Source organism: Pieris napi, chromosome 11 (assembly GCF_905475465.1).
Source record: "Pieris napi chromosome 11, ilPieNapi1.2, whole genome shotgun sequence".
Taxonomy (NCBI): Eukaryota; Metazoa; Arthropoda; class Insecta; order Lepidoptera; family Pieridae; genus Pieris; species Pieris napi.
Window position 1 is genome coordinate 11160837 of NC_062244.1, and position 23609 is coordinate 11184445.

The 23609-nt window shown below is 34.1% G+C and overlaps 1 protein-coding gene across 1 annotated transcript in view; it reads right to left on the bottom strand.

The window, feature by feature from the left end:
• Nucleotides 1–1318: 1318 nt before the first annotated feature.
• LOC125054012 (TWiK family of potassium channels protein 7-like) overlaps nucleotides 1319–23609 on the bottom strand; it is a 105561-nt gene continuing 83270 nt past the window's right edge. Inside the window, exons 2-6 of the mRNA XM_047655662.1 lie at nucleotides 5628–5813; nucleotides 4486–4670; nucleotides 3652–3871; nucleotides 2876–3104; nucleotides 1319–2042 (exon numbers count right to left, since the gene is read on the bottom strand). Coding sequence (XP_047511618.1) covers nucleotides 1580–2042; nucleotides 2876–3104; nucleotides 3652–3871; nucleotides 4486–4670; nucleotides 5628–5813 — 1283 coding nt within the window. The 3' untranslated portion in view covers nucleotides 1319–1579. The remainder of the gene's footprint in view (nucleotides 2043–2875; nucleotides 3105–3651; nucleotides 3872–4485; nucleotides 4671–5627; nucleotides 5814–23609) is intronic.

The window sequence follows — 23609 nt, forward strand, 5'->3', positions numbered from 1 at the left end:
TTCGTTGGACTCACTAGTAATAGATGAGGAATTAGGCTAATCCTTTGTAGGAGGATTTACTAAATAACTTTTGGTTAGCTTTTGTGGATGACAGTCCGTTCTTAATGATTTATGTCGTCGTAAATAATTACGTCGATCTTTATTGTTCTAAACTGAGACTCCAGGTTACCTATATTGGACGTCAAACATTTGTTAAATGGGTTTCATCACTTGCTTTATATAACAATTAAAAAACTATTATTGAAACAATTTAAAACTTTTGTCTGAAGATGCAAGGAACGAAGAAGGTAATACGCCAATAATTCACTATGGTTTCATTGTATATATATTTTTTCTTATTATTATTATGTTTAGACGTATTGAACTTGTGAATTGTGACCTTTCCCGTAATAAAAATGAATAATGTAAAGGGAGGAACGAACTTGCTTAGATTCTTGCCTGTTCTTCTCAGAATAAGGCCTCATATGAACTAATGAACGGATGGCGTTAATTTGACTTGCATAAGTGTACAAATTGTACCTAAATGAATAAATAACTTTTAAATATGGTATCAAATAGCCAGTTCCACCTTACGTCTTTATCATTCAGTGTAACATAACTTTTCAGCATATATGCTTATTTATTAAAGTCTTTGGCCTTTATAAATACGAAGTATTGTTTGCTTCGTTATAAATGATTATGTGTATTATGTGTATATATATAATTTTTCACGTTTTGGGCTTTCAATAAGACTTATAGATCTTAAATATTTTTATAAACGTAAATTAAATAATGGTTCTAAAATTATCATTTTTATATTTTGTGACAGTGTTTTGTGTAATTAAAAATATATTAAGTGATTAATTATTTTTTTAACTATATTAAACTACGATAGACGACGTAATGACTAGCACGCCTATCCAGCAGGTGCTGCTCATAATCCATATAGGGAGTAAGAGAGTAGAACCTGGTCGTGTGTGCTTTTGGCGCTGACTCCATCACCTTCGCTGGTGTTGACAAAATTGCCAATAGCACAATACGTCATATGAATAAAGCGGATCATTCAACCACTTTGATTGTCGCAATCTAATTCAACCACAAATAATTAGAATAATGTAATTACGTATTAGCGTTACTTTTGGACCAAGGTTTGCATTGCATACACGATTTATGCATTTCGTGCTATTGCACTTAACACTTATCTCTCGTCGGTCTCTTGTCAGTGAGACTCTTGGTAGAGAGTGGAAACAGGTGCGGAGACCAATCATCAAGGTCGATTGTACTTTGACGAAACATAGTTTCCAGAAATATATTTTATTGGAGAAAATAAACAACAACAGAATTCACACAATTTTATTGTTTTGTTACAACGTCAGCCTTGCTTTTATAAATATTTATACACTATTTACAGGTCTTAAACAAGTATAAATTCCGTAAAAAGGTTCAATAAATTATAACCAGATACATGAGATTCTGTATGATACAATGACATCTAGAAAATATATTATAGTTTGCATCCAAATACACCGGACAATACTCACAATAACGATCATAACATTCTCAAGTGATCGGTTGAGCTACATTCGCTCTTGTCGTATTGTCATTGACGCGATAATCCCAAACTGTTTGCTAACTGTGAACAACGCGCTACAACCTCGTCTTGAAGAAGACTGAACGACATTGCTATCAATATGAGCCCAAAAACGAGATATGCACAGCACGCAATCATTTGTATATACTCGCTCTTTGAATATTCTACATTTGGTTTTGAAATTAGAAAGCTCGTAGGAACAAAATCACCGAAGCCTATAGTAGCTAAAGCTATGAAACAGAAGTAGGCGGCGTCTAGGAAACTCCAGTTCTCCCAAGTCGAGAAGATAGCCGCGCCAATGAAAATGTAGCCCAATAAGAGGAAGAGAACTATACTGACGGGAATTTGGCAGTGTTCTATGTGAATATGCTGGATATTCATTGTGTTGCTGCTAGGAACAGCGCAGCTCTTCTGTTTGTTCTCTTGATTCCAGATTAAAGGCACTCGGGATGGCGTATCGTGGGGACAGATTCTGTAAATAAGAAAAATATAAGATTGAAAAGGAATAGTTAAAGTATACACAATAGTGTTATAAATTATAAATCCTTATAGTATGTCCTTATCAAATAGACATTCCTTGGGTAATTGTTTGAGGTTAGTTAAATACCTTAAACAAGTTAGAGGACGCTGATTAATACGGATTCTTTAACTTTCAGTATATTTAATTAGGAAAACGATTAACTAAAGTTAATCTAAATGCAATTAATTGACCTCACACACAAACAAAAAAGAATCCAGTTTGTAAGTGGTAAAGAAAGCTTTTGTTGTTGCATTTATAATATTATATTATTAACTGGAAGCGAATTTATTTCTATGCTCTGTTTGGCAAAAGATAGCGCCGTTGTAGCTAGAAATTTTGATGGGACATGGGACAATCCAATACTTTTGTGGAAAGTGGATCATCAGCTTATTGTTATCTAGACTAAACTTAAAACTTATGTCTAATTTGAAAGCGGCTATGCGGTATTTCAGTGTATATATCAATAGGGCTACAACCTTTTTAGGTCTGGACCTCAGATTTCTGTATCGGTACCGTAATATTTTTTTAGGTGATCAACCTTCTGTGCCCGACACATCGACTGTTTTGGGTCTAAGGCTTTCCTCACGATGTTTTCAAATGCAAATAGACAGAAAGTCCATTTGTGAACAGCTGTGAATCGAACCTACGACCCCAGAGATGAGAGTCACACGTTGAAACCACTAGGCCAACATGACATTTATTATTTTCAGATTACTCGTTAACTTAAATTCCTTTAGTACTAATCGAAACCTATTCCCAAGTAAATGTATTTAAGAGTTACTTACGATTCATCAGCATCTTCCGAGTCGTCAAGATCCTCTTGGCTTCTATGATGAACTTCCCTGCATTCTTCAGCAATCAGTTGGTCAATAACTGGCCCTCGAGGCCGTTGAATTATTCTTCCCCTGGGAAGACCTCTGTTAGGGCTATGTACTGTGGCCATACATTTTGTGTTTCCTACAGTCTTCTTTCTGTCTAAGGTTTGCGTTTGTAACGAGGATGAAGTATGTGGTTCTGTAAAGAGAAATTTAATTATGGGCTATATTAAATGTTTAAATATTGTTAAATAAAATTAGGTCAACTACTAGACTGCAAAAACCACGATTTAGATTGCTTAACGAACCAAAATGCCGTTTTTTGACTATTTTTGTCTTGTTAAAACGTGGACTAAAGATAGTTTCCTGTTTTCTATGGTTACGACGTTTTTCCTTTACAAACATTGTCAATGGTGGCCAACACAGAATTCTATTTTGCGTTTCATAGTACGACAAATCAAAAGTGATATTTTTGAGCCTACTAACTTGACCTATACTATGATAAATTAGTGGCGCTATAAACATTTTATGTGTGTGCCTCAGATTTATGTATCTATTTCATGAACATTTGTCAATGTAATAGGCAAGTAGGTGATCAGCCTCCTGTACCTGGCACACGTATTCCTTCACCGATCGAGCGAATGTTAAATGCGCACGTAGACAATCTATTGGTGCACAGCCGGGGATCAAACCTACGACCAACACTGCTCATACATATAAAAAATTTACACAATTAAATAAATTACCATCGATAAAAGTACTCCGCTTCATTCGGCCTAAAGTTGCTGATCTAGGACTTGCCGGGGCCTTTTCAAATACTTGAGAGTACTGGCCTTTTTCCCCGGCCTTAACCATTACAGTCCCAGGAGATCGGTTGGTTCTTGGTGGAAACGACGTGTATTGGTTGCTCTCTATTGGCTGAGGAAGCAATCTTTGTTGCTCGTGCAGTTGAAAATGATTCTCCATCTGTAATTCAAGTGAGTACTGAGTCTGTTATTATTATTATGTATATAAGCACACTAGCAGTAATAAGCTGATGCGCGCGTATTTTGAGATTTGGAAAACTGTCCAATCTATTTTTAAAAGAGTTCAAAGATGGTGCACTGATTACACTTTCCGGAAGCCTTTTTCAGTCGGCCACTACTCGGTTTGGGTTCTCCCAAGAAGAACTTTCTAGTTCTTTAGGGAATTTGTATTATGTTGAGTAGTCTTAAGTTTTACAGAACTACCCCTCCAATGTGTATTTTCACTTAAAATAGAGAGCTTCTCGTTATGTAACTTAAATAAGTGTTAATATATTATACTGGGCGTCAGCAATAAAGGCTTAATAAAAATAATATAAATTATAATAATATCACAACTAAAATACAGATTCAGTTGGGTCTATAACCTAACAAAAGTTCTGGGTTTCATCTAGGGAAAACTACCAGGGAATAAGTAGTTTCCCCTAGATGGGCTGAATTGATGAATGCTCTAAGAGAATGTAACAAAAAATACACACAACGAAACAAGTTGTTAGCTTCAACGCAAAACACGTTTCAACGTTTTAACTCAACAAGCGAACAGTCCACAATTTGTACCTCTTCTTTCCGCCATGTATTAGGCACTTTATCTTTTGTAGCTCGCAGCCAAGCTAATCGAGCGAGTCTTGCCAATGACGCGCCGAGTCCAGCCAAACAGGCCAACGCCAAGGGTACACCTGCTGCCGCATATGCAACTGTAGCTGCTCTCCCTGCAGCAGTTCGTGGTGAAACGTTCCCATATCCTAAACATATTAAATAGTGTATAAGAGAACATATTTATTTACTAATAAAATGCCTTCTTTGTGAGATTATCATAATAAAAACTGTAAGGAGTTATTTTATTACATCCAAAACTTACTTTTGATATATTTTAAATTCATTCAGAAATATTCTAACACAATTAAAGAGAAAAATCTTTTTTATACATAATAGAAGTACATTTAGTTAAAAATAAAGTGCACTAGCTCCCACACAAGGATTCCCCGTGTCGGGGGCAGCTAGCTTCTTCCGTTTAACTACTTGACAATAATTTCTACATAACACCTATAATTTTATAATTAACTATTGTTCCACAATAAAAATAATTTTTCCTTTCATCATAGGAGAAGTTAAGTAGTTGTTGTGAATGTTTAAAGTTTTGAATCGTTAGTGAAAATTTGGTTTTGAAGAAAGTGGATAAAGAAAAAGCGTTGGGCGACAAAAGTGCGTGTTTTATGAATGAAACTCAAAAAAACTTTATTCATATCGGTAACACTTATGAACGTCAACAGAAAAGATGTTAAATTGATTCTGTCTTATAAATTGTTTGAACTGGGGCAAAAAATATTTAAATAATTGTTATTATAAATAGTATTTATAATTTCTTTTATTGATTATTTACCTTTAGCAAGACTTTTGAATGAATTCAGTGTTAATTTTCTAATTTCGCTTGGGAGTAAAAATGAATACAATTTCCATATAAGGAGTGGTTTATCTTCTGGAGACTGGTTGGTCGTACGCTTAGATAATCGTACCGCGTTGTGTATGATGTGGTGGGTCGGTGTTATGTCAATTTTATACTATGTAGTTACTAATATACAAACTATAAAGTCTTCTACACACTTGACTTTTAGCAAATGATCGCTTATTGTTTTGTCAGCTTAAACTAATTTAATAACCACTGACTTCTTCAAGTTAATGCATTATGATAAAAGACATACCTATTGTAGTTATTAATGTGATGCAATATATGAGAGATCCAGAAAATGTCCATTTAGTATCAAGCACCAGTTCTGGAGACCGCACGTCTGCTTGCCTCGCGGCCGCTACTATGGAAGACTCAAACTTGCGAAGCTGTTCGTGCACCAATCTCGTCCAATTCCTCTCGTATAATACATTTAGGCGTTCTGCAACAAAAAAGGTCCTTATTTATTTAATGAATACTTAGAATATTGTGAGCCTAATAGCCCTTGGATTTCTAAGGATGCCGTTCGACTTTTCACAAATAAATTTTTATATGTTTGAGATTAATGCACGCCTATTTAGTGAAGACATGCTGTCTTGCTGTGTGTTCCAATGTACGACTCTTATCCCTGAGGTCGTTGGTTCGATTGCCGGCTATGCACCAATGGACTTTCTGTCTAAGTGCGCATATGACACTCGCTTGTACGGTGAAGGAAGATATCGTGAGGAAACCGGGCATGACTGACCAACCCAAAAAAAGTAGATGGCGTGTGTCAGGCACAGGAGGCTGATCACCTTTTAGAAACGATTACGGAACAGATACAGATATCTGAGGCCCAGACAAGCGGAGAACGGTTGATCACCTATATGGATATGCTTATACTAATCATACTTGAGTATACCGACTCCTATTAAAGATTGTAGCGGATTTCGTATCTTAATATATATAAATTACGCGTCACGTTGTTTGTCCGCTATGGACTCCTAAACAACCGATTTCAATCAAATTTGCACACCGTGTGCAGTTTGATCTAACTTAAAAGATAGGATAGCTTACATCTCAATTTATACCCGTATTACAATTATCTGTTAGCTTCAAAGATGCCGGTAACTGTTGATTGGATTGAGTAACAGATGGCACTGTGTAACATTCAATTGTTCTTACTTTTTCAATTTTTGGTTTAGCATAGACGGCCACGTGTCATTTAAACTGAAGTAAAATTCATATTATAGAAAAAGTAATACAGCTATTTTATAGTTTGTTACATTATATTAATAGGTGGGTTTAGACAGTAAGAATTCAAACATGTCAATATTAAATTTTTTTTTTCTTCATTTATTTTAGATAGACAAAAGCTTAAAGGCATAATTAGAATTGAATGCTGATTTAAAAAAAATTTTTAGCAAGAACGACACATCCTAGGAAAATAGAGTATATATAATATATTTGGATATATTATTAGACATTTATATGTACGTATATTAATATAAGATAAGAATGAGAAGAGAATCAACGATTCAAGAAACCGAAGTGGTGCCGTACAGTTGCAGATGATGCAAAGAGAGCCGGAAAGACTTGAAGCGGGGTGAAATACAAGGCTCAAGACCGAACGCTATGGAGATTCACTGAGGATGCCCTCTGCCCCAACTATGGGTTATGGGACATAAAGTATATTAATATAAGTAGATGCTACATTGCGATTGATTTGCTATTTTAAAAGAGTACCGAGAGTTTTTTACGCCGGCTTTTTCTCTCGGCCTACAAACACCCGCTGTCTTCTTTGCCGATGAGTAGGGACAAATTGTGTACATGTGTACAAAGTGATACATGTACCTTATGTTCCATTATAAACATATTTTATTTTACTTTTATTTATTACGCTTTATGACAAATAAATTTCGTTCAAACAAATAGGCTTATAAATAATTCACTCATTATATTGGATAGGTTTTCGGTTCACGTGTAATTACATTATAAAACTTTAATAATGTTTTAAAACAACGTCAATTTTAATTAAATTACTGAATTGATAATATAATGTATCATAATATGATGAATATTATGATAATTTATAGAGAGCTTTTAGAAAAATTATCCCGATATATCAATAAAAACATGATTGTCTAATCTCTTCGGAATATAGGATAAATTCTAAAAGTAGAATTTAACATTTCAAGTTAAGAGGCCATTATAACTTCGATGGAGCTTCGGCGAAATTAATGAGGTCCGCAATCAGACGTTTAGTTAATCAGAACTGAAAAGAACCATTTAACTTTTAAGTATTTAGCCTTTATTTAAACAAAAGAATGCGGAAATTCGCACGTTTATTTTCGGATGTGAGAAACAAAAGACGGCGTGGACATCGCGCTGTTGGGCCGTTTCCTGATGTCTTCGAGTCTAATAGAATTCAAATACCTTTCGTAAGATTTCTGAAACAGTGCAGATCATTTCGATATCCATGAACCTCTTAGCAAAATTAATACTAATAGTTAATACTAATAAAATGTTAAAATTTTCAATGGTATTATAGATTTAACAAAATAATAGCAAAGATTAGCTAATGATGTATGTGTAGCAGTTTATTGTAGTCGATATAAATTGATAATAAAGATAATATTTTTTAGAAGTAAATGTGAAGTTAATTGGTTTAGGTCGGAAACACAAATCAGTTTGTGCTACACCAAATATAGTTTTATGCTTTTATAACGTCAATTACAGTTTATGATAGACATAGATAAACAAAATGTGGTGATATTAATTTGTTGTTGGCGTTATGGAAAAATATTAAAAGATAATGTAGGAACTACAACCCGGCCGCAAGTATTAAAATACCTCGTGGCTTTTGCGAGTGAATTGGTCTTGTTCTTAGGAAATGAATTGTCAAATCGTTGACACCGGTAGCCAACATCATTTCACAAATCATTACATCAAAAACAGATAGTTTCAGAAAAGTGATATCCATGTTTCATACTCAGAGTTCAGTTAGTAGTTATTATAAAAAATATAAATACGATTGAAATTTAAAAATAAATAGACATAGACATAGCATTTATTACTAACAAAAACACACACACATAAAATAACAATAATCAAGGAAAAAAAATGAGAGAGTACAATTTTTTTTTCCTTTTCCCTTTCGGTTCATTTCAAGTGTGTAATGCGTGTGTGCTGTGGTTGTAATTGGCTTTGGCGCAGCATTATGCTGACGAGTAGACTGTACCACAGCGCTCGTCATTCTGCCAGAGACCACAGCGGCCATAGCTAATAAAACAACCAGCAATAATTTAAACAAGTCCGTATCTTGCTAGTTTTTATTTTTATGGCACACACATTTTACGTCTGTTGTAATGATTATTTTTTATCCATTTATAACAAAACAAGTCGACCAAACTTGCATTGTAAGCCTAACATAGTTTCTTTATGTTTTCCTTTAACGAGCTATGTTAATTGCGCTCTGAGAAAGAAAAGATTTGAACGTACGGAGTTTACAACACTGCACAGTTCGTATTTCGGCCTCAGCTTGAGGCTAAATTTGACTGATGCAATTTCAGTTGTAGCTGGATTAACGAGAGCCCAAGTGACCAAGTCTACAGTGCGATTTCTCTAACCTAGTTTCGTTTTTATTAAGTTTTAGGTTAGTTTATATCAATCATAAATAAATATATCATCATATCACCTTAATTGTTATCTTAATATAGCAGTAAACAGTTAACATAAAAATAATACGTTAAACTATAAATTCGGGTTTTTGAAGTCGCTTAATAATAAAAATAGATCGATAAGAAGAATGGTAAAACACAATTTTTATGACAAATAATTTGCTAAGGTTTCAGATTGTTTTCTCATTCAAGTAAGTTATCATCATATTTATTTTATCAAGTGAATTTATTATCAAAATTTTGTATTAAAAATACTTTTTATAAATGAACGAAAACAATAATATCGCATCACATTTATTTTATTTGAAAAGTAAAACAATATTTATGTACAATGTCGTTAAAAAGCTCTTAATTAAGCTTAACGTGCGGGCGACAGTACAAGAAAAGTTTAATTTAGTCTTAATGAGTTAAAACGCTATTTAAAAAACATACATAATTATGATTCCGAATATCATCTATATTTCATCACAAGAATCAGTGTTTGAGCAGTGTTAGCCCAGTGGCTTCAATGTGTGGCTTTCCTAAGGTCTTAGGTTTGAATCCCGGCACTTTTGGACTGGACTGGACTTTTTATCTATATACATTTTAAATTCCCTCGTTCGGTGAGGGAAAACATCGAGAGGAAATCAGCATGCATTAGACCCAAAAGTCGACAGCGTATGTCACAGAAAGCTGATCACCTACTTGCTTATTATAAAAAAAATCGCGAAATGGATACAGAAATTAGAAAGTAAAAATTGTAGCACCACTGATTTTTTTAAACTGCCTTTCAAATAGAAAAAACAAAGCAGTCAGTTGAGTATTACTTAAAGCATTTCATCTATTTAACATTGAACTATTTTAAAAACAAAACCTTTGAAACTCTTTTAAACAATAATAAATATGACCTCGATCCAATAACGAAACAGAGTCAATAAAAGGAATGTCATAAAATGTATAAAAAAATGAATTTTTAATTTATTATACTGCCAATTCATCTAAATTAAATAAAAATTAATTAAATCAATTCATTATTCATGTAAATTTACCTGTTTAAAGATGCAATATTGTATAACGTGCTGTGGTGGATGGCAGTGGTGCAAAAAACTGCTTTAAAAAAACGCTCAGTTGTCGGACGTTTTTGGAATTTGGAAAATTCAGATTGTAAACCTTGGGAGCAGTGAAGTCGCTCCGTAAAGCCTGCGAAGTTCCAAGTGCCCTTCTTTGCTTCAGAAAGGAGCTAGGCTAGCTTAGTTAGCCAGGAATTTACGCACAACGGACCTAGTGAGAGTCTAAGTGCGAAAAAACCTTGGGAATGAATAAGGGACGACAATGTTAATGTTCTGTTAGAGGGTACTGTTACTATTTGTATAAGAACATATCACCAGCTACAGACTTCTCCAGTCTATTACAGCCAGCATGTTAAAAAAGATAAGCTTTGAGTGTGTTGTCTAAAAACGTGTCTTGCCATACATGAAATCCCATAACAACACGATCAAGTGATGAGCCCGAATGATATGACAATATTAGCTCTCGGTTCATGCTTATATCGTCTGCGAAATCACGAACGCAATACCGCTAGTCCGTGCCTACACGTGAGTTTTTCCAACTGCCGAATAGATCGTATCTATATTGAATTACCAAGTTTTACGTCGGCAGATAACTGGAAACGTGTTCCGGAATAAGTCTAAAGGGTTATTGGAAAATGTTGAGATTTTTTTAAATATAATCAAAAATGTGAACTGAGTTATATGAGCGCTAAGTGATTTTGGAATATTTTATTTTGTTATATTAAAAGGCGTTAATATAACTGGGCCTGAGATTTCTGTATCTGTTTCATGATATGTCAATCTAATAATGGGTGTTCAGCCTCCTATGACACATGACCTCGACTTTTTGGGTCTAAGCCTAGACTCTAAGGCAAGCCGGTTTCCTCACGATGGTTTCCTTCACCGTTTGACCGAATGTTAAATACGCACATGGAAAGAAAGTCCATTAGTGTACAGCAGGGGACTATTTTGTAATAACAACTAATAACTTTTTAGGCAAAGTTTTTTGGTGTAGCAAGTTCACACACATGCAGGGTAGAACCTACAAAACTGCTCTAAGAATACACTATTCGAATAGTGAAGTTTTTTGAGAAATATGTTTATCACATTTTAAATTGTCCTAAATTATATAAAGTCCTGTTTTATGTAAAGGATATTTTAAATACATACCATGATTTATATTTTATTGAAAAACCAATACTCGGCTTAATATAGCGTGATGAAATTGGATTTAAAATGACTAATTAATGGAGTAAAAATCTCATTGGGTATTCACGAATGTAAACCACGTTGCATAAAATTAAAACGACATTTATCTGAATTTTTCAATCATTCATACGCCTATTTAATGACTGAATTAATCATTTATGATTTTTTAAATCAAATTAATTAATTAATTATTAATTCTTTACTTTCTGTTGTTTAACTATTTTGCAGCATTCTTAAGTTTAATTATATTAATTTAATATTTGACTTAAATACCGCATTCTCTTTTAGATATCGTTAGACAACAAAATGACATCGTAACCAAACCTTTGACTTAGTAGAAAACCAGTATCCTTTTTTTAGGGGGCAAACTAGCCTAAGGGACTCCCAAAAAGGGAAGTCATCGGCCATGGGCACTCATTTTAGTGGGTGCGTTGCCGGCCTTTGAGAGAGGAGTATTACTTAAATTCAAAATAACTCTTATTCATATAGGTAACCAAGTATACATACGAACGTCATCGGAATAGATGTTCCATTGATTCTTAATGTACATTTACTACCAGTTCGAAAGTCAAGGGCTTGCACTCTTTCTATAAACAATTGGAGGTTGTATCTCACAGGTCGCTAGGTCGCGTCTTGTCTTTTTGTTCTAGTCTTTTAGTTCTTTTTTGTGTTGTACTCTTGTGAAGAGCCGATGCCTACTGCTATCCTTTTGACTATCATGTAAGTTTAGTCACGTATCACTTTATACTTGTAGTACGCTTACAGTGCCTACATCACTCTTTCGTCCTTATGTTTTACTATAAATTGAATGGTCACATCTATCAGCATTTCCTTTGTCACCTTAATCAGAATATTATTTGAAACTATACCATTTAATAATTAGATTAGTTAACTCAAGACATCGAATTCAAAGAGCAGCGAACGATAAATTGTTTCGTTCAATGGACCGAAACGAAATTCACATATTAGGTTTGATTACAAAGCCAACAGTATCTGATACAGATGAGACTGAACTCAATGATTTTAGAACATGAGTGATGAAACTTATTTGCAATAAAAGCATGATATGATTTAAACAAATCCGAATTATGGGGAAATATGTTTTACAGTATAATGCCTGATAAACGCTGTGCACGCTAGCCTTTTAAATTAAAGTTTAAAGGTTAAGCCTTGAGTTAAGTTCGTTGGAGGTTGTTGGAGGGATGTTCTAATAAATGAAACTTTTTGTTTGAAGCTGTCAAATGGCTTTCATTGTTTAAAACATGAGCTTATAACTAACATACAATTAAGGGTAGTCGGGTTGCGACGCTGGTTAAAAAACTAACTTTTCTTAATTTTTAAAGTTAAGTGACACTTCTGTTACCTATAAAGAATATAAGTGTAGTTTAATTGGACCAAAAACATTGGCGCTCATTTTGCCTTTAAGTGTGCGATGTTTGCTAACCTTTGGTTTGCGCTTCTAATTATTAACTAAAATATTAATATGTAACATTACTCTAGCAATATTTTATTTACTAATACATAATACATAAATAAAATAAACATATAAATATTACTTAATTTATATTGTATGTGATCGTAAAGATTCTAATATGTTAGTGATGAATTTACGACAAAATAATGTTCTGAACATAATATCAATGCTGTAATATTGTAAGCAATTTCTTCCCCGTTTTATTAACTTGAATCCTTTGTATCCCACATAGTAAGGCGGGATTAATATATCGACAACAGTATCTTATAACAAGAAAACGGTTCAGATAACCTTTGTAAACGTACACACAACAAAATTGTATTTTTTACAGTAATAGACGTTAGTGTATTCTTTGGTATTATTAAAATTAGTTTTTGATTGCATGCAAATAATTAATTACAATTAAATAATCAAAGACTGGAAAAGGAGTCATTATAGTCAATAAAGTTCAGTTTACATTTGAAAAATTAAATAAATAAATATTTATTATTATTCTCTTACATTAATAATGTAACATAAATTCTATTATTATTCGAATGTTGTTTTTAAATTATGTCCAATACTGTAGCATCTTCCGTGGGCAACTTCATTCTGTTAATTTTGTGTCACGGTGCGCGCGCATCGTTAAATTCACTCTCATCAATTTTTCATAACGCGCCTAAAGAAGTATAACTTCAAAAATAGATATTATTAATATGATTAATGAATACTAAACAAACTGTTTGTGCTATATATGTGCGTAAAATCGGTTGAATTTAGCTTCAGAAGCTAATGCTGGCTTTGAATGTATATCTAACACAACATGTACGATATCATGAATTCATTGTCTATGGAAAAGAACGAAAACCAAAATAGAATAATATACTGATAATTAAATATTTATTTATTGATACGAAACAGAAAACATAACTCAATAAATGTACTAATAAATAAGAAAACAAAACTGAAATGAAACATTAAACCAGCAAATTTTTTTTAAGAAGAAAACATTAAAATATAAGTCACTTAACAGTCTTTCAACATCTTTGGCCATAAATACCGAGGAATTAAACGGATTAATTCAACTGTAATTGGCATTTGCCGTTGTGCTTTTGGCGATCATTCGCCGGTCACGCAAAGCCTCACTCTGTCCCTGTTTCGATCAAACTTTATTCCATTTTCCTCTATTGTTGCCGTTATTTTCGCGGTTTATCACGAACAAGCTTCAGAGTTTTCAGTTTATTTTTAGAAGTGTTTTGCCTCTGAAAGAGGAAACGATCCTATTGTTGGAAAAACGGATACTAGTTTGCATTCTAGGTAGAGCGTCTACGTCAAATATTTGGGTATTCGTGTTGACAATTTTTGCGTGTATATAAAATCAATGTAATATAATATGAAGACTGGAAGTCATTGGATCAGTTTTTGTCGCGTGTCCACTATGTGGAACCAGTTGCTCATTTGAGTATTTCCGAACCAATTCTTAAATGGCTGGCAACGCACTTTCGAACCCTTTGGCAGTGTGAGTGTCTATGGGCGGCGGTATTAGTTAACATCAGATGAGCCTTCTGCCCATTTGCCCCAGTTACATAAAAATGAGCATACTGATTTTTACATTAACTACTCACTTGTTCCGGTACAGATAAGTTATATGTGTTTATATATTTATTAATGTGCCGGCTCGGTAGCTTGAGAAATATTAGTTTGATCACAGTAAAAGGACGTTATACAATATTACTACTAATAATAAAACAAAAACGTAAAAGAACAAAATATTTTTGCGTTTCGTGATGTTAAAAATACATATTACTTACAATTTTTACCTTGTTAAATTTCAAAGAGATTCAAAAAATAATACACTATATTCTATAAGAACCTTAGATACACGTACATGTCCCTTCTAAGTAGTCCAAAAAATAAATTTAATCAAATGTAAGGGGCAAAGCTGATTAAAATTCCTTTTCGCATCAAACGCACACTTTTTCTCAATTAAAAGTTTGACGTGTACCAAACAAGCGTTACTTTATTTTTGATCTCAAATATCCTGTTTGGACCGTTGCGCCTTTTACCTCAAAATTAATTAATTGTTGACTGGATGAAGGCAATACATAAAAGATTCTGATAATGATTGGGTAATTGGGTGGAAGAATATTACAACAATATTTTCAATTTTCTTAACCTACATAGTAATAATAAAAATAAATAAAAAGAAAATTTAAACAAATTTAAAATGTTTGGTCCCTGTGGCAGTGTACCTTTAACGCTGGCAGCATTTCCTCGCTGTAGTGCGATACTTCTTTGAACTAGGAAAGGTCCAGCTCTGGGGTCACCGGTACTATCTACTAGGCGCCAACTTAAGGACCTATATGGTCGGCTAACTCCAAAAAAGTACATTGTTTCTTTCCATTTTTCGTCATCATTTCTTTAAGCAGGGAGAATGGAAAAAATATATTTTGGAATTGAGTAGTTTATGTATCCATTTTGAAAGATCGATACACGATATAAATAACTTCGCTTGATAGAAAAAAAATCCAAACTTAGCCAATTTTTAACACTTTGAATTCATTGTATGACGAAAATGTATATAGAACATGCAAGCAAGCCAAGTAATAAATTTCAGAAAAAAAAATGATAAAATCACATTAATTTAATGTTTTACATAAGTAATTGTTATTACGGGCTGGCGCACCTCAGTGCTCCAGCTCTCCACTGCGCACCGCTTTTTTTGTGCTGGGATAGGGCCTTAACTTATTAGTACATCTGTATATACCATTTAATATGTAATAAAAAAAATATTATTGAAAATTGCGCAATTTAGGCGTGTATTTCCCTGGGGTCGTTTTTTTGAAGCCATTTTGTTTTTATATTGTTAAGACAGGTTGTAAAGGACAACATCGTTACTAAACATGTCATAGATAGTGTCAGGCACAGAGATCACATGCTTATCTAGAAATTCATGTCACACATTTTGGCCCAGTTCCATAAATGTATACATAATGTTAGTTACAATAAAACAGAAATGATAAACAATAGAGATATGGATTTATTTTCTTAAGCACAATAAATAAATTGTTTTGTGAAGCAAGAAGCGATAAAAATACCTTTACACCATTACAGTGTATTTGTAAAGGACAGGATAAGCTTACAAAGGTGTTTGGGGGACTTCGGGATTCACTGCAAACAATTTCCGCAAATCGACAAATATTTGACATAGATTATTTCTCTAAAGCAGTAATTTTATTCTGTAATTTGACTTCAAGAACAGATATACAAATAAATAACTCTACCCCTGACTATAGGTTAATATGATAATAAAACATTTTCATACAAAAATTATCCTTCTCTTCCTAAAAGCCTCCAAAGGTATTTTGCAGACAATAGAATGAGACGCTTCTATTGTCTGCCTTAGCTTATTGAACTCAGAAATAGCATTTATCCATAATTCATCAAAACTATTCCACGAAAATTATTAAGAATATATGTCAGAGATTATGTAATAAGAGAACACGATGTCATTTGTTTTATTAGAATGGCAACATCACGCAATATCATAGACATCTTACAGGGAGTAAATTGTCAATGTGTCAGAGTCAAATTGTCAGTAGTGCGTTGAATCAGTTGTTATTTAAATTTAATAAAAATGTTCCTCTTGTATATATTATTAGATGTCTGTGTGTGTTGTCTTTATTGTGACGTCATTTTTGTTTTTGTCTCTGCTTAGATTAAATTCAATCCATCAAATCTATCCTCACCGTGTAAAGACTTAGAACGCGACATTGGCGGAATTGTGATTTACACAGAAGTCGCCATTATAAGTAAAGATTTGATTTGAAATAAAAATGTAATGATAGCAACTTGGCAAATATTAATCGTTTCGTATCTGTGACATTTTTATTGCAAAGTTAAAATTATTTTTAACACCTATATATATCATATTCATAAATTATAAATGCGAAGTCGAAAGCTCAAATACGCGTTTAAATTAAAAGTAATTTATTATTTACTTATAAACTACTCCAAACGTTGCTTGTTGCATACAAACTAATTTTAATTCTGGCCTTGTCTCAACGACTCCGTAGGTTGGTTCCAATACAATTAAATCGAAATATTTCTAAAAGATAACTTTTTGTTTAGTATCAGCAATTTTGTTTATATAAAATTGAATTTATTTCCTAATATTTATTAATTATATTCTATATAAGGGAAGTAAATTCAATTATAACGGATAAATCTTTGAAATACAATAACTTTCTCTAGACTTCAGATAAAAATAAAACTTGTATTTATATTACTCCAAACAAAGTCTAAATTCTAATACCGCAGCAAAGAGCAGTGTTGCATAGAGCAAATTAACAATGTGTGCCGTAAAATGTTGATTACCTACCTCTTTATAAAAAAATAATAGAAAAACAACCGTCAAAACTTATATAGATTAAAGTCACGCGGATTCTAGTGAATTATCATATGTCATACAAGAAGGTTTCTAGCTATACGTAATGAAAAATTCACAAGATCTGTGTTAGAAAAATTGGGCGAAGAACAAACAGTATTGGTCTGCGAAAGTTCAATCGACACGAATATTTGCACCACCGACTGACATTCAGTTAGTTGAGTTATCGGCTCACTGAAGCGATAAGGCTGGTTGATTCTGGAAAACCTGTTAGCAAATACAGCCTTATGTGAACTTTCGAATTTCTCTGTGGTTTCCTCAAACGAGAGATTAATACGGTTTTGTAGACTTCATCAAGTATAAAAATATTTAGAAGATTCATTGAGCATAATTTTAAGAAAATTATTTTGCGACGAGGCTTTTAATACTATTTAAACTTACTGATCTTTAAATATATTAATTTTAAACAATAATTCAATGACTCTACATCCTGCTTTGTGTTTTGATCTTATTAAATTTAAAAAAAAATGTTAAATTGGCTACCTCCTGACCTACACTTTATATAGCGTAAATATATTTGTCAAAAACTACACACAAAAAAGTTCAAAAGTACATAAATTTATTTATAAAAAAAACACAAATAAATAACATCGACTCCACTTATTACACGCGGGACTATTTGAAATGAGCGCACAATTTAGAATGTTGCGTTCATTTTTTGAGGACGTTTTTTAGACGTTGATTGTGCATCTTGGGTTTTTGTATATCAATGCTTTAAACCTAAATTGTAATACCCGTTGGGAGTTTTATTAAAAAAAGTGTCCATATAATATTTCTAGACTTATTTTTACATACAGCACAGGGATATGCTATCACACTGCCAAAGAGCCATGGAAAGAAGCATGCTGAGCATAAGAAAATTAGATAAACAAATAAACGCAGACATAAGAGCTAGAACAGGTGTGACAGACATTCTCACTAAGATTGACCAAATGAAATGGAGATGGACGGGTCATATGCTACGGAGCTCTCATGAAAAATGGAGCAAAATAGTGACGGAATGGTACCCTAGAGACGGAAAACGAAGAAGAGGTCGACCACGCAAGAGATGGGAGGACGAACTGAAACTAACAGCAGGCTACAACTGGAGAAGAGTCGCAAAAGATAGAGAACAGTGGAAAGGGTTAGAGGAGGCCTTTGCCAAGAGGCAAACCGAACTCCGAGATATACTGGAGTGAAAATATATTAAAGTTTAGATATATAAAGTGACAGAGTTTCGGAATTTAAAGGCTATATTATTATTATTATTATTATATTTTTACATACAACATTTTTAGTTTGTCAGTAGGTTCCCCTGTAAAAGGTGACCGATGACATCGAAATAGTAGGCGATAACTTCTTGGCAACCAGCCAGCTAATTAGTCATGTAAATGGAAACTACATATAGCGTGACACGACAAAGCTATATAGATATGGAAGATTAGAGTTTTGCACCTTTTTTATATTTCAAGCATATGTCATGGATTCATGTGATTTAAAACTACGTTGTAATATGCAAAGTAAAACTTAAGCAATTAAGGACCGATCTGGTCGCCAAACTCCAAAAAAGGAAAAATTGTCGTTCCATTTTTCGTCATCGTTTCTTGAAGTAGGACAAATGGAAAAAGTATATGGTGTAGTTGAGTAGTTTATGTATCCATTTTGAATTATCGATACAAGATTCAAATAACTTCGCTTGATAGAAAAAAATCCAAACATAGCCAATTTTTGACACTTTGAATTCATTTTATGACGAAAATTTATATAGAACATGATTTTGAAATTTTCACGATATATTTTATCGCAAGACAAGTAATCTATTTCAGAAAATTGATAAAATTAATTAATTTAATGTTTTACATAACTAATTGTTATTACGGGCCGGCGCGCCTCAGTGCTCCAGCTCTCCACTGCGACCCGCAGTCCACCCCGAGACACTGACACAGTAATTCGTGCTGGGATAGGGCCTTAAGGAATATTAGCGAAATGAGCAAAGAGCTAAGGGTTTATTGTGATCACTTTGAATTAACAAGTTATAATTTGGAAAACCTTAATTTAATAATACTTTTAAATATAATTTAATTTAGCCTTTTTTATTTATATAATGCTATCTATTAATAACTTTGTTATAAGACATGTAAGTTAAAATAAATGTAAATATTGTGTTATAAAATGTGGGTGTAAAAAACCTTTACATTTTAATATTACTATTATAAAATGTTAATGGATATATAAATAAAAATATATTCAACATGTAACTAATTAGTATTGCTTATATTTAACGTGAATAATTTCCTACCACTTAAATTTGCAGTTATATTTATAACAACGAGCATAACAAATATTATTTGAAAAATTGTGCAGTGCATTCCAGGAATATGGTATCCTGGTTTTAATGCAAATAGTAATAACAGCCTTCAACGAATCGTTCAGGAGTCATATGTCTGAGTGTAAACAGCTTTTAGATTGCAATTAAGATTGCTTTTCAATACTTAATAAGTTAGGAATTTCATTTTTATTTATTTACTTTTTGTGTCGATATTTACATATGTTCAGGAGCAGTGTTGGCCTAGTGGCTTCAGCGTGCGACTCTCATACCTGAGGTCATAGGTTCGATTCCCGGCTGTGCACCAATGGACTTTCTTTCTATGTGCACATTTAACATTTGCTCGAACGGTGAAGGAAACCGACATCTCTTAGACCAAAAATTCGACGGCGTGTGTCAGACACTGCAGGCCGATCACCTACTTGCCTATTAGATTTAAAAAATGATCATGAAACAAATTCAGAAATCTGAGGCCAAGGCCTAAAGAGGTTGTAGCGCCGCTGATTTATTTATTTAATTTACATAGGTTCGTGTAAGGATTTCATCGTATATAAAATAATATTAATTTTGTTAAAAGATAAGTGTTTTCTTATTGTGTCACAACAAACCTTCTTCGTTTGAATAATTACTTAATAACTGTTCAATTATCCTTCTCAAATTAAGAAATAAATCTTCTACAACGAGCTACGAAGTTCTACGAGTGCTACTTGTGTAAAGTTTTGTTGTTTTAACTTAAGTTGGTTCTCCCATTAGGGTTTAGAGTCATCTCTAAATCTGAGTATGTTGGACCATAAGTCTGTGTTATCTCCATAAACAAACTTGGAAATAAAAATACACGGAGGTCGTAAATCTTTTTCTAGCCTACGAGCGGACACCTGGATCATCATTGTTTATTCTTATTCTCTAGGGTTGTCGATGGGATAACGGCTTGATTGTGTGTATTCACTGTTCATAAAGTGATAATTTGATCACAATGGAAGTTATTTTGAACCCCATTGGGAAATATTGTTCTTTAGGTTTATTGTATAGTCTGATTTAAGGCAGGTCGTGAAGTAGTGAAAATAGGCTTTTAATGCTATGCTTTCCCTACGTAATATATTTATATATAAAAACATAATTTTTCATCACGAAAATTTTATTAATTATTATCGATATCCAGATAGGTACCTCATTCTTGTTTTTTTTGATACATGTGTCTTTACTACGACATTATCGAACATTACGACGTAGCTTATTAACTTAAAGCCGGGTCCACATTTGTAGCATGTTGACGTATCACGATCAGTCGTATCGTATCTAGTATCTGTATCATAAATATGGACGCTCATTTTGTCCATGTCGTATATTTAAGGCGTATCTTGTAAAAAACGCGTCCATACTTATCAAATGCTGTATCATGTCAGTGTATCGGCTTTAACTTTACAAATATAGACGCTTCACTTTTCTTCCGATGTATCTTTTCCTGATGCGCGTGTATTTTAGTGCACCTTTCCCTTCTCGTACAGTTCAGTCATGTCTTCGTTCCCAAACGGTTTAGCCATGTCAGCAATTGCTCCCAGTTTGGCGGTGACTAGCGCCTGTTATATTATCATTAATAGTATGTTTTAAAAAATTAAGTCCAGACGTAGACGGCGCTGGTGGGAGCTTGAAGTGTTTAGAAACCGAAACAAACATGGTGGAATACCATTGATTCGAGACTTAAAATTTCAGCATACCAGTAGAAAATACTAAAATTTCACTCGCATGTCACTCATTGACGTTGTCTATTCCCTTTGATGATCGCGAAAAAACCGACACAGGATGGTTCGGGGTGTATCAAGTATCGTATCGCGATACAGTATCGTGATACAGTATCAAAATACGTCCATACCACCGATCGTGATACGCGTATCGGATACGAGGTGTATCAAGATACGCGATTAGTGCGGATCGGGCCGTATCCGATACGGCATGTATCATAAACGGGTATCATTTTGCGTCCAAACTAACGATCATGATACGCGCCGAAGCCACGCAACGGAGATACGATACACCGAAATGCTACAAATGTGGACCCGGCTTAAGACTAATAAAGCCGGGTCCACATTTGTAGCATTTCGGTGTATCGTATCTCCGTTGCGTGGCTTCGGCGCGTATCATGATCGTTAGTTTGGACGCAAAATGATACCCGTTTATGATACATGCCGTATCGGATACGGCCCGATCCGCACTAAGCGCGTATCTTGATACACCTCGTATCCGATACGCGTATCACGATCGGTGGTATGGACGTATTTTGACACTGTATCACGATACTGTATCGCGATACGATACTTGATACACCCCGAACCATCCTGTGTCGGTTTTTTCGCGATCATCAAAGGGAATACACAACATCAATGGGTGACATGCGAGTGAAATTTTTGTATTTTCCGCTGGTATGCTGAAATTTGAAATCTCTCATCAATGGTATTCCACCATATTTGTTTCGGTTTCTAAACATTTCCAGCGCCGTCTACGTCTGGATTTAACTTTTTTTTAAATACTATTAACGATAATATAACAAGCGCTAGTCACCGCCAAACTGTGAGCAATTGCTGACATGGCTAAACCGTTTATGAACGAAGACATGACTGAACCGTACGAGAAGGGAAAGGTGCACTGAAAGACACGCGCATCAGGATACATCGGAAGAAAAGTGAAGCGTCTATATTTGTAAAGTTAAAACCGATACACTGACATGATACAGCATTTGATAAGTATGGACGCGTTTTTTACAAGATACGCCTTAAAAATACGACATGGACAAAATGAGCGTCCATATTTATGATACAAACACTACGCATGTTGACGTATCACGATCAGTCGTATCGTATCTAGTGTTTGTATCATAAATATGGACGCTCATTTTGTCCATGTCGTATTTTTAAGGCGTATCTTGTAAAAAACGCGTCCATACTTATCAAATGCTGTATCATGTCAGTGTATCGGTTTTAACTTTACAAATATAGACGCTTCACTTTTCTTCCGATGTATCCTGATGCGCGTGTCTTTCAGTGCACCTTTCCCTTCTCGTACGGTTCAGTCATGTCTTCGTTCATAAACGGTTTAGCCATGTCAGCAATTGCTCACAGTTTGGCGGTGACTAGCGCTTGTTATATTATCGTTAATAGTATTTAAAAAAAAGTTAAATCCAGACGTAGACGGCGCTGGAAATGTTTAGAAACCGAAACAAATATGGTGGAATACCATTGATGAGAGATTTCAAATTTCAGCATACCAGCGGAAAATACAAAAATTTCACTCGCATGTCACCCATTGATGTTGTGTATTCCCTTTGATGATCGCGAAAAAACCGACACAGGATGGTTCGGGGTGTATCAAGTATCGTATCGCGATACAGTATCGTGATACAGTATCAAAATACGTCCATACCACCGATCGTGATACGCGTATCGGATACGAGGTGTATCAAGATACGCGCTTAGTGCGGATCGGGCCGTATCCGATACGGCATGTATCATAAACGGGTATCATTTTGCGTCCAAACTAACGATCATGATACGCGCCGAAGCCACGCAACGGAGATACGATACACCGAAATGCTACAAATGTGGACCCGGCTTTAAGTATTCTAAAGCCGGGTCCACATTTGTAGCATGTTGACGTATCACGATCAGTCGTATCGTATCTCGTATCTGTATCATAAATATGGACGCTCATTTTGTCCATGTCGTATATTTAAGGCGTATCTTGTAAAAAACGCGTCCATACTTATCAATTAATGCTGTATCATGTCAGTGTATCGGCTTTAACTTTACAAATATAGACGCTTCACTTTTCTTCCGATGTATCCTGATACGCGTGTCCTTCAGTGCACCTTTCCCTTCTCGTACGGTTCAGTCATGTCTTCGTTCCCAAACGGTTTAGCCATGTCAGCAATTGCTCACAGTTTGGCGGTGACTAGCGCCTGTTATATTATCATTAATAGTATTTAAAAAAAAGTTAAATCCAGACGTAGACGGCGCTGGAAATGTTTAGAAACCGAAACAAATATGGTGGAATACCATTGATGAGAGATTTCAAATTTCAGCATACCAGCGGAAAATACAAAAATTTCACTCGCATGTCACCCATTGATTTGTGTATTCCCTTTGA